Source organism: Melospiza melodia, chromosome Z, assembly GCF_035770615.1.
Source record: "Melospiza melodia melodia isolate bMelMel2 chromosome Z, bMelMel2.pri, whole genome shotgun sequence".
Lineage (NCBI taxonomy): Eukaryota > Metazoa > Chordata > Aves > Passeriformes > Passerellidae > Melospiza > Melospiza melodia.
Genome location: NC_086226.1, coordinates 8,944,751 through 8,956,772, shown reverse-complemented (window position 1 = coordinate 8,956,772; position 12,022 = coordinate 8,944,751). Strand labels below are relative to the sequence as shown.

The window sequence follows — 12,022 nt, the reverse complement described above, 5'->3', positions numbered from 1 at the left end:
TCCAGGAGAGTGGTCGGGCCCTGGAACAGGCTCCCCAGGATAGGGGTCTTGGCTACAGGCCTGACAGAGTTCTGTAAATCTTTGGGCATTGCCCATGTGTGGTTCTTGTGGGGCCTGCACGGAGCCAGGGGTTGCATCGCTCACCTCTCGGGACCCTTCCAGCTCAGGGTCACGGAAAATGGCCTCCGTTTAGGCCACTCGCCCTGCCCGACAGGGCTGTGCCAAGCTAGAAATTGGCAGACTTTGCTGGATTTCTCCTAATCTACAGCTGCCACCAACTAAGACCCTGCAAGCCCTTGGAGCCCCAAATGCCACCTTTCATCTGATACCCAGACCCTCGGACTGCTGGCTTCGCTTTGCGCCGAGGTTTGTCCCTCCGCGGCCTCCCCTTTCCCGGCGCGCGCCCTCTCGGCCCCGCGCTTCCCTGTTGCCTTGGTGACGGCCGTTCCCGCCAATCGGCGGCGAGGGCGGGAAAGGCGGCGGCGGGCGATGGCGGCGGCCATGAAGCGGCGGCGCGGGACGGACCCGGGGCCGGAGCCGGAACCGGAGCCAGAGCGGGGCTGCCCGCGGGCCTGGGCTGCCCAGAGCCAGGCGGTGGTCGGGCGATGGACGGTGCGGCACGTCCTCTTCCTTCCCCCCGCCCCCCACCTTCCCCGAGGTGCGGGGCTGCCGCCGGTGCCGCTCCGCAGCCGGGCCGGCGGTAAGTGCGTCCCTTGCAGACGGCGCGGTGCGGCGGAGAGACGCGGCGCGTGTGCCGGCAGCTGCGAGACGAGCTCCCGGAGCTGCACCGGAGCATCTGCGGTGAGTTGCGGCCGCCCTGCCCCGCCTTCACCTGCCGGTGCTGTCCCGGGCCGGAAGCGTGTGCCGTGGAAGCACCGGGTCCCTGACACCTCTGCTTACCGGGATGCAGCTCCGGTGTTCCCATGCTGGAAACGAGCGCTGAAGGCGGCGGGGTGAAAGGGTTCCCGCTGCCCAGTGCTGAACGGGGCCTGGTGCAAAAGAGTTAATCCCAGAATCATCAGGGCTGGAAGGAATCTCTGATCACCCAGTCCAACCCCCCTGCCAAGGCAGCACCACCTGGAGCGGGTGACACAGGAACACATCCAGGTGGGGTTTGGATGTCTCCAGAGACGGAAACTCTACAACCTCCCTACACAGCTGTTCCAGTGTTCTGCCACCCTCAGTGTAAAGAAGTTCTTCCTCAAGCGGAGGTGGAGGCTCTTGTGTTTTAGTTTATGGACACTGCTCCTCCAGTTTCAGCTACAGTATCCCAGTGCTGGAAACCAGCCAAGCTGAAATGTTCTCTGCTGCCCTATGCTGACCTGGGCCAGAAAAGGAGTTACTGTCCAGCCCCAGACTCCACCTTAACTGGGCAGAGCTTTGGGGTTTCTGTAAAACAAAAGTGAGACAACCTTTTCTGTAGGAAGCCAGGGAAGAGGCTCTGTGACACAGGTGTGGTGCAGAGAAAGCCCAACGTGAGGCAGCTTTACTTTCAGTTTTCTCAGCTCCTCAATGCAAGAGAGACACAGAACTCCTTGCAAGGGTCCAGCAGAGGAAAATGAGGATAACTAGGGGACTGGAACATCTTTCGTACAAGAAAAGCCTGAGCAATCTGGACATGTTCAGTCTGGAGCAGAGGAGACTGAGTGGGACCTCATTAATGTCTGTCAGTGTCTGCAGGGAGGGGTCAGAGCAGGAACCAGGCTCTGCTCGGTGGTGGCAAGCAGTAGCACAAGGAATGGGCAGGAACTGATGCACAGGAAGCTCCACCTGGACATGAGGAATAACTTTACCCTGGTGACTGCACAAATTTCCCTAAAAGGTTGTGGAGTCTCCCTTGCTGGAGATACTCAAAAACCATCTGGATGCAATCCTGTGTGCTCTAAGATGGCCCTGCTTGAGCAGTGAGATTGGACCAGATGAGCCACTCTGGTCCCTTCCAGCCCTATCCATTGTGTGACTCTGTGATAAGGAGAGAGACAGTGTGTGAAAGGGTGGATGTGTACTGGAACAGAGTAGGCTGTTGATGCTCCTCTGGGAGAACTGAATGTCTTGGAGGACTGCAGCATTTTGGTAGCTGGGGAATGGATGTCTAGAGGAGTGTTGGCACCTGGAGTGCTGACACATGCTGTCTGTCTGGCACTGCAGCTCCCAGGTGGCTAAATCACATCACAACCACTAAAAACTTCTTGCCAAGCCACTTCTCTTGTTGCCAAGCCAGGTGTTGAGCATGGATAGCTGTTTATTCTTAGCCAGCTAAATTTCTTGCTGGGTTGCTGTGCCCACAGGGCTACCAGCTACCCTCCCTGCCCTGCCTCTGGAACTCACTGTCCTCTACAATTCCCTGCTTTTCACTGTGGGAGCATCTGACTCTGTCATCAAAGGAGAAGCAGAAGGAATACGCCAGGGGCTCCTCAGGGGTAAGGATTTGTTGTCTGGGGAGTTCTTGGGGTGAAGAGAGCATTCTCTGTGCTCTGGGGATACTTTGTGACTGGCTTGAGGTGCAGGAACTGTGAGCAGACACTCCTGGCTCTGCCAGAGAAGGCCAGGGATGAGGGAAACTGTGAGCAGACATGCCTAGCTCCACCTGGAAACTGTGGGCAGGCACCCCTGGCTGTGCTTGGAGAGGCTGGAGATGGGGGGAACTGTGAGCAGACATCCAGGCTCTGCGTGTAAGGGATGGAGGTAGAGTGGCATGTGGCCAGGGACAATGTGCAGCTGCCTGCCTGCTGCTGCCTGCAGGGATGGGCTGGAGGTTTCAAGGGAAACAAGGATTGTTAATGTATAAGATGCCAAGTCTTGAGCAAAGTTCTAGTGACAGTAGAAAATGAGTGTTTTCTTTAATTATGGTGTGCTGGCTTCAAAGAAAGCTCACTGAAACAGGCTGCAGAGGTGGATCTGCAGTGTTGGCACATGCTTACCTGACGGCAGATGACTTCAGCAGCACTGGAGTCCAGCTCTGAGTTGTGCTGTGTGTTGTCTCCTGAATGTGCTGCTGTCATCTCCTCTCTCTTAGAGCTTGTTTTCCATTCTGCTGGGACCAGGCCAGCTCTGCAACCACCTTCCATCGCTACAAGGAGCCTGTGCTTGCTTGAGGCTCTCTCTCCCTCTTGCATCCAGGGTGTCTGTTACAGGGCACCAACACGTTGTCTCACAGCTCTCACAGCTCTAGGTCTTTTTGCTTGGTTTTTTTTTTTTTTTTTTTTCAGTTCTGGAGGCTTGTGGGGCCTGCGGACAGGATCTTGGCACAGAGGAGCTGTGGGAAAAGGTGCTGCAGGAGGTAACCGTGGAGGAGCTGCAGGCACCTCTACACCGCCTGGGGGCCCTGCAAGCAGCCTGGTGGCTGGCAGCCAACCAGCTGGGAAGTGTTGCTGGCCTCTTCCAGCTCCTGAGCACCGCTGAGGTAACTGGGCACAGGCAGATGCCGGCAGAGCTGGCATAAATACCATGTTTGTCATAAAACTCACTCTGCAAAATGTTGTTGTGGCACTTGGACAGCTGAACCAATTAGTGCTGCCCAGTCAGCATGACTAATCCACCCCGTGGCATCCCAGCATTGCCTAATGGCCCTGAGAGTGTTAATGGATCCCAGAATATTCTGCCTTTGTGGGCCTTGGACCTCTGTGTGTCGGACAGGAGACTTGGGCAGGCTGGAAGAGGGCTGCACATGGACTTGCAGACTCTGCAGGGAACAGCAGTGGGATGCAGAACCTTCCCTGCTTAGGTCCTGTCTATTAGGTCCTATAGGTCCTGTCTTTCTGAATGAACTCCAACAGCTGCCTGTTGCATGCCAGGAGGCCCTGGAGGTGTACCCCACGCTGAGGTGGGGAGCTGCTGCCCCAGGCCAGGCAGGAATCACTGCAGTAGGGGGGTTGTAGCAGAAGGGAACAGATGGTGGGACATTGCTCCCACTGCAGGGAGCAGTGTTGACTGGTTGGGTGGGACCTGTTTCTCTGTGCACTTGGACCTATATTTCCTGCTTCCCTTCAGCATTCCCTGCTCTCTCTCCTCTGTGCCTTCACAGGACCCAGGAAGAGCTCACTGCAGTGAGGGGCAGAACAAGCTCCTCTCCCTGATCAAGGCATGGCGGGTCCCTCCTGAGGGGGCCTCCCTGCCCCTTGCACAAAGCGCCAAGGACTTGAAGGAAGTCCTCCACACAGCAGCAGCCTTCCTGCAAGGTTTGTGGGGGGCAGGAACTCAGGCCAGCACAGTCTCCTGCTGCTCTGTCCCAGGAACACTTTCCTTGCCCTTGTCCTGGTTCCTTTTCCCAAGCCAACTGGCCCTTGGGGTTTTTTGGGCTGTTCCTTTGGAAGTGGGTCTGGGCTGAGCCTCTGAGACTCAGCCTTTACATTCCATATTCCAAAAGCTTCCCTGCTTTTCCCCAGCTCATCCCTTCTCTGCACTATCACAGGGTTCCTCTGCCTGTCTGTGGCTGTAGGGGAAGTGTCTGGGCCCTGCAGTGACCTTAAAGCAGATGGCTGGCAGGGGATTTATGAAGATTTTCCTTTCTTCTGGAACTTGCCTTGTTGCAAGCACCTTGTTCCTGTCACACCATGGTGCTGCAAGAGCTACACAAAGCTGTTGTGAGGCTCTGTAGCCTGGTGTCACAGCAAACAATGGCTGCTGTGTTCTGTCCTGCCTGTTTTCTCTCCTTTACTGTTTTGACAATCCCAGCAGCTCCAGGGACAGCCAGCACTGCCTCGCTGTGCTTGGGCTCCTACAGGGCCTTCCTGTCCTGTAGGACATGTGAGTGTGGTGCTGCTATGTGAGAGCAGCTTCAGAGGGAAACCTAAAGACTGAAGAAAAGGCAAATAAGGAGTGGTAATAAATATTAATTAATTGATATCCCAAAGCATCCTGCTGGGAAATGACCCAGATGCGCTGAAAAAATTCTGAAGTTCTGTGTGTGCCTTCCCTATCTGCACTGCTATCATTGTGGATGAATGTGGAGGTGAACCTGCCCAGCACATCCCCTGTCCTTGTTCTGGGCCAAAGGAAGCATCCTGGGCTTGGCAGTCCTGTTATTCCTGCTGAACATTTCCATTGATGGCTTGTTCTCTTGCAAAACCACTCAAGCCAAGATGGCAGCTTGGCACTATTGGGCTGTGCATCGCTGGGTTTGGAGGGGATCAGGCAAGTCCCTGTGGCTCTGGGAAGGAAAGGGCACCACTTGTTTGGGGCCAGGTGGGACACAAAAGTGAGCCACAGAGCCAATATGTTGGGTCTGTCCTAGGGCTGCAGGAGCTGGAGGCTGGGAACTTCCCCACCGCCATTTCCTTCCTTCAGGAAGCTGCAGGAGGATTCTGCTCCAAGAATATCCTGGCCCAGATCCACACCTGCCTTGGCTGCTGCGCTCAGCGAATGGTAATGACAGCAAAAGGGGAAAGGCAGCTGTGGGGAGGGTGGGCTCAGGCTCATGTCCACGATGCCTCTGTGTGGTCCAAGGCCTCTCAGGGAGGTAAGAGATTGCAGAAATTGCCCTTGTGGCCCCAGCCTCTTGGACAGGCTGCAAAATCCATGCCAAGATTTCGGCTGACTGCAAAGTGTTGCTGCAGAAAGAAAAGCTCAAAAACCAACCTGAGGAGGGCTGCCTTTGTCTAAATTGCTGCCCTGCTTAGTGGGGCTCTCTTGGGGAAGCAGAGCAAGGATCTGGATCCTACCAAACTGTAAAGACTTCTGCAGGATGTGCTTACAACATGCATGTCTTCCCATCCACATAGGGCAAGCCTCAGACAGCCCTTCAGCACCTGAAACGGGCCCTCCAGGCAGATTTCCAGTGCCTTCCTGCCCTGTCCCACGTGGCAGCAGTGTACCATGACCTGGGAGAGATCGATACAGAGCTGCAGGCCCTGACCCTGCTCTACGAGGTTTGTCTGGTTCCTGTCGTTCTGGGATGAGTTCTGCCCAGCAGAGCCTGCACAGAGCTTCCAAAGTAGGCTTCTTCCTTCTCCTGGACTCCTTCCAGGCTCTTTGACCCTGGAAGGAGTCCCCAAAATAGCATGGTTCTGCCTTCAGCAAGTGGGCAGGAAGGAGTCCAGCGAGATCTGAAATTCCTGCTCAGCACCGCGTTTGGATGTGGCAAGACTTTGGGTCCCAGTTCATGTTTGTGGTGGCTTGGGAGGTTATAGTCTCAGGTCAGAAAGTATCAATCTCTTAGTGAAGTATATAATAGCAAGGAGACTTTTAAGGGCAGATTTTGGCTGCAGTGAGGCAGAGTGCATTAGCTGTGTGAACCTGCCTGGGAGAGGTCACAGCAGTAGACCCTGAATTATCTCTTCAGCTGTTGGAAAACTGTCAGGTACATACAGAGAGGAGAGGGAGCTCTCTCCTTAGGTCTAACTAGGTCTATGGCTGCAATGGGAGATGGTGTTCCAGGCAGCTTAAAGTACCTTGAACTAAAAATCTGAGATGGTCTGGGTGATCTTGCAAATCTCCTGGTGCCATGTGGAGATCAGAAGATGGCCTGCCCCTTGTGATCCTCATGGCTCTTGCTGGAAGCCACTGTGAGAACAATGTAGTTGTGCTTGTGAAGTGCAGCACTTCTGCTTGCCTGAGTGCATCTCCAGATGTCAGAAGTGACAAAAGATTGCAGCTGCCTGAGACTTGACCAGTCTAGTGTTGATAATATTTTCTGTTCCTCTTTCACAGGCTCTGGGAAAAAGCCCTCCAGCAGCTGCTTCCTCTAGTCCCTGTTTCCTAATGCGAACAGAGCTGCTTGTCCACACACCAGTACTCACTTCCCTCCTCCGGCCTTGCCACCCCTCGGAAGTGAAATACCTTCTGGCACAGCGGTGTCTCCAGGATGGGAGGTAACAGTGCCTCTGCTCTGCTTGCAGCATGCTGCTTGTTTGGGCTCTGCAGTTTTCCCTGTGCTCCTGGAAATGGTCCAGTTTAGTGCTGCTGTTGTAGGCTTGCTCAAAGCACAGAGATTGTGAACAGGGCAGTGTGGTGCAGGGGGAGGGACTGTGGGCTGGCAATCCAGGTTTCACCTGGTTGATGGCACTTCTCCTTCCACCACATGTCCTGTTCTGTTGCAGGGTGGCTGATGCAGTGGAACATTACCTGGATTTTCTGTCTCTCCTTCAGGAGGGGCTGCAGCAGCAGGTGGGTGTCCTGGTACAGAGCTCCCTTGGTGACTTGGAGGATGAAGGTTGGAGGCATCCAAACCCAGTCCCAAGGGCTGGGCCCAGGCATCAGCCCTGGACTCCAGGCTTCAGTGTCTAGTTTGGGATGTGAAGGAAATGAGGTAGGGGCTGACGTAAAGGAAATTAAGTGGGGGCTAGCACCTGTGGCGTGTCTGCCTTTGGATTCACACCAGAGAGCACTCCCCATTGCTGTTTGGAGAGACAGCTTCCCCTTCCCTCTGGGGAGCAGCTGTCAGCCTGATTTTGGATGTCCTTCACTTCCAGAGTAGGGACTTGATGCCTTGACTCTGCTGAGCTGTGAGTGCTTTCCATCTTCTGCCTGCTCCACCAGGCTCCAGGGACTGTGGGAGAGGGCTTGAGCTTTGCTGGGCAGCAGCTCCACGTTCCCAGTATGAACAGAGTCATGCTGCTTGGCAGAGAACTCTGCAGTTCTGCAGCACTGATGTCACTTTTGCTCCCCAGGTGCCCCTGGATGGCAGGTCAGCTCTGCCCAGGATCCCGGAGGTGTTCCTGGAAGCAGCATCTGCCTTGGAGCAGGCTGGGAGGCACCAGGATGCCATAACTGTGTGTGAGGAGGTCATCAGCCGGACAACTGACCTCATTCCACGGGTGTTACGAGTGGAGGAGAGGCAGGAGCAGCTGGAGTCCTCATTGCCAGGGGCAGAACTGGCAGGTGGGCTCCTGTCCCACAAGAAGGAGAGCCTGTGCTGCCTTGCCTGGAGAGCAGCTGGATACCTGCACCAGGGCTGGGCATGGGCCAAGCTGGGCAAGAGCAAGGAGGCTGTGACACAGTTCAGCAGGTGATAAAGCCCTGCTGGGAGAAGGGGCCTCCCCAGCAGGCAGCCATGGATGGTGGGGCCAGGGCAGGATACAGCATGGCACTGAGGCTGCCCTGACAACCTGGCACTCCTGAGAGCCCAGGAGTGGCTCCAAAGCTCCTCTGGCCTCCCACCCACAGGTGTCTCAGTGACCTCCTGCGTGTCCAGCTTCACGGGTCTGGCATCAGACACACAGGTAGGACACCACACAAGTGGGACCTGTGTGGGGCCTTGCCTGGGTTAGGATCTGTGTGCTTGGCAGCAGCAGGTGCAGGGCTAGGTGGTGGGCACAGCACCACTCTGGCAAGAGGCAGTTGTCCCAGGGTGCAAAGCTCTGGGCCACGCTGAAGCCTCTGAAGAGACTGGCTGGGTTTTTTTGGAGCAGAGTTTGGCTTTTGCTCTGCCTCCTTCACTGCCTAGGCAGCAGTTATAAAGGGGCTGTGAACTGGAAAGCTTCTCCAATTCAGTTTTTGGGGGAAAGATACATGCCAGTGGTGCAGAGGGACAGCTAAAGGCCAGGTTGCTGCTGAGGTCACTGTTCAGCACAGCCGTGTAACATTCTGGGCTCTTGACATTCTTCACTCTCCCCCTCTGCTGCCTCCCGACCTCTTCCAGCCCGGCAGAGAGGCTGAGCTTTGCCTCTGTCTCCAGAGCTGGAGGATGAGCAGCCCAAGGAAATGCTTGGCCTGTCCTGACTGCTAACCTGGCTCAGCCTGCTGGGAACAGGGGAGTTCTAGAACATCTGGAGGATGCTGTCTTCATGTGTGTGTGTCTTCCTGTGGCAGAGAATCTCCAGCCAGAAGTGGAGGTGCTCCAGAAGATCAGGTTGCTCTCTCTCCTTGGGCGAGGTACACAGTTCCTGGAGCTGGGGAGGAACAAAGAAGCTCTGTTGGATTTCCAGCACAGTTTGCAGATCTCACCAGGTAACAGGCTCATTTTGGTGAGGAACACAAGGGATTTCCACAAATTTGTCCTGGGCTGCTTTGCTGTATTCAGCAGGAAGTTCCTATGCTTTATACCACATTTATTCAGGTGTCAAGGACAACAGTAGGGCCACTAGCAATGTTACATACTGGAGATACTTCTGTGGGGCCTGGTCAGCTCACTGGCATGGAGAAATACCCCAAAACTATTATCAGAGGAGTGTATCAGAACCCTGACAACAACCTGTGCCCTCAGATAGCTTGGAAATTTCTTTCTCAACCCCAGCTTGGCAGCAGCAGGTACAGGGACAAGGTGGTGGGCACAGCATCACTCTGGCAAGAGGCAGTTGTCCCAGGTACAGCCAGCTTTCTCCCAGTCAGGTCTGCCTTCCCAGAACAGAGGAGTGGAGCTGTGCTTCACCCGAGGGAGCAGCAAGTCCATGCCTGGCAGTACAGAGGCCTGCAAAGGGAACATTCCTGTCTTGAGCTCAGCCAAGGCACAGCTAGTGCTGCTGACAGGGCCGCTCTCTCCTGCTGAGTGCTCTGACATGCTGAAGAGGTGTGAGCTCCACCAGGATCTGTCAGACCTGCTGGTCCTAGTCTTGCCCCTGGCTGCTCCCTCTGGGGCTGCGGACGTGCCTGCAAGGAGAACCCCAGTCTGTGTCCCAAGAGAGGTGTGGCAGGCTGTGCCCCAGGGCTGATGCCATCTGCCAGCCCTGGCGTTAACCAGAGCCTGTGACACAGCCAGGACAGCCTCCTCCCCACTACACCACCTCCCCTTACACTCACTGACCTCGTCTGGCTGCTGAGCTGCTTTTGCAATGCCCTGCAACCCACAGCAGTGCTGGGGACCTGCTCCTCCTCTGCTAAGGACTGATCCTGCTTCCTGTCTTGCAGGTGACCCAGCTGCTGCCTCCTACCTGGTGCAGGCCTTGTGGGAGCTGAACCGGAAGCAGGAGGCGGCTGCTCAGTGGCAGAAGTTCTCCCAGAGCTGCCCTGCAGAGGATGAGCAGCAGCAAGGGCAGGGAAGGTGTGTAGAGGGGTGGGTGAGGTCTCAGCAGTGCAAATTCTCTCAGGCCATGAGGGCAGTTTAGGTGTCCGAAGAGCTTCCCCTGGTGACTGCTCCGAGGGGCCACAGGCTGTGGCTCTGCTGGGACTCCCTGGGGCAAATGGGGAGGACAGAACTGCAGGTGGAGCAAGGGGACCTGCAGAACAAATGTCTTAGGGCATGGCAAAGGAATGCTGGAGTCCTCACTGCTGCCACGGTCCCCTCTCTTTCAGGTCGCTCCCTTTGTACCTGGTTTCATGTCAACAGCAGGCAGTGTTCCCTCACAGTGAAACTCTTGCCAGAAGCATACAGGATTACCTCAGGGCAGCAGCCCAGGACACCCCAAGGTGACCTGGTCATGCCCCCATACCCATCTGCTGAGGTCTGCCTGCACTTGGCTGGCACAAGGCCTTTAAGAACTCCTTCAAGACTCAGAATTACTCTGTGATGAAGCTAGATTCCCAAAGGACTGAAACAGAATACATCTCCTTTTCTAATAAACAGCTCAGCTCTTTTTAGCTTTGGGTTTGTCCATGCTCTTTTTCCAGAGAAATGTTGCAGTCATGGCCTTGACACTGCCTCCAGCTACTGGGAGCCCATGGGCTGTGTGCCTGGATGTGTGAGAGATGAAGGGCAGAGATACCTTCATCCTCTGTGCCCTATGCATGGTGGGGCTGGCTCTGCACTCGGGCTCCAGGGAGCTGGTGGTCTGTCTTGTCAGTGCTTTGTGTGCCTGCTTTTTGCTTGGTTACTGTGGTTTGAGCCCAGAGAATGGGTTCTCTCTGAGTGTGCAGCTCAGAGGTCTGCAATTCACAGTGCTGCTCTAGTCCAGACCCACACCTGCGTGTCCCCTGTGGTCCTGAGGGTCTGTGCCAATGCCACAGCTCCAGGCCCCTTTCCCTCAGGGGTGAAGGAGCACATGCCCTGCCCCGCGTCTGGTGGAGATTTTTTTGGATGAGGAAGGTGCCCTTACCCCGTTGCCCAAGCCTTTGAAAAGCCTTGCCTCCCACAAGAGGGAAGGAGTGCTTGGGATCTGCAAGGCCATGGAGTGAGGGGAAAGAGGGCATGACAGCAAGGTAGGAGCTGCTGCAGCCTCCTGTGAACGCTGGAGGGATAGAGAGGGGGCTGTGGGTGGGCTCTGACCTGCAATTCTTTCAGAAAAACACCTTGGCATATCCTGGGCTGCACCTGATAGTGGAACCCTGGAAAAAGTTAAAGATAGAATCTAAAATGTTAGGCTTTGTGCTTTCCCAGTTCAACTGCACCTGCGTAAGCAGTATGATAAATTATATAATTGTTAGATGTGATGATTGTTTAGTAATTAAATGTAAATATTATATAACCATAAGAAGAATAGTAAGAAACTATGTTGGAAATTCAGAGAGGGGCTAAATTTATGTATACAATAGAACAATATAAGTTTAATAATTAACATGAAAGTTATGTAACGATAGAGTATAAAACATGATCATTTCGGATGTATGGTCGGAGTCAGATTTGGGTTGAATATACCCCGATTCCCAGAGCTCTTAATAAAAAGCACCACATATAATCGCTCCGTGATTATGTGTTTTTGAACGCTAACACACCCAGAGCCCCGGGGGCAGCAGGGCAGGGAGGGGATTCTGCCCCTCTGCTCTGCTCTGCTGAGACCCACCTGGAGCCCTGCATCCAGCCCTGGGCTCCCAGCACAGGAACCACAGGGACCTGCTGGAGCCAGCACAGAGGAGCCACCAAGGTGATCAGAGGGATGGAGCAGCTCTGCTGTGACTGAGAGAGCTGGGATTGTTCAGCCTGGGAAAGGCCCCGGGATTCCCACGCCTTCAAGGGGCCCCAGCAGCGCTGGAGAGGGACTTTTGACAATGACATAGAGCGACTGGATGAGGGATAACTGTTTCAAACTAACAGAGGACACGGTTAGATGCGGTATTGGGATGAAATTTTACCCTGTGAGGGTGCTGAGGCCCTGCACAGGCTGCCCACAGAAGCTGTGGCTGCCCCTGGCTCGCTGTGAGCGTTCGAGGGCGGGCGGATGCGGCCTGAGCAGCCTGGCCTGGCGGCCGGTGCCGGCGCCGTGTCAGGGCGGGC

The 12,022-nt window shown here is 55.2% G+C and overlaps 1 protein-coding gene across 1 annotated transcript; it reads left to right on the top strand.

Annotated features, from left to right (window-relative positions):
- Window positions 1–489: 489 nt before the first annotated feature.
- On the top strand, window positions 490–11,454 carry FANCG (FA complementation group G). The gene is made up of 14 exons (XM_063180439.1): window positions 490–612; window positions 720–801; window positions 2,289–2,420; window positions 3,210–3,403; window positions 4,025–4,178; window positions 5,234–5,364; window positions 5,721–5,867; window positions 6,649–6,809; window positions 7,038–7,104; window positions 7,608–7,945; window positions 8,104–8,159; window positions 8,749–8,886; window positions 9,784–9,916; window positions 10,168–11,454. Exons 1-14 carry the CDS (start codon window positions 490–492, stop codon window positions 10,283–10,285), a joined length of 1,974 nt encoding a protein of 657 aa, XP_063036509.1. The 3' UTR covers window positions 10,286–11,454.
- Window positions 11,455–12,022: the final 568 nt, after the last annotated feature.

Excerpts from the sequence above, each read along its gene's own strand:
- FANCG (XM_063180439.1), top strand. The coding sequence starts at position 490 with ATGGCGGCGGCCATGAAGCGGCGGCGCGGGACGGACCCGGGGCCGGAG. Across the intron at positions 6,810-7,037 it reads CGGTGTCTCCAGGATGGGAG|GGTGGCTGATGCAGTGGAAC; the intron begins GTAACAGTGCCT and ends GTTCTGTTGCAG. Across the intron at positions 8,160-8,748 it reads GTCTGGCATCAGACACACAG|AGAATCTCCAGCCAGAAGTG; the intron begins GTAGGACACCAC and ends TTCCTGTGGCAG.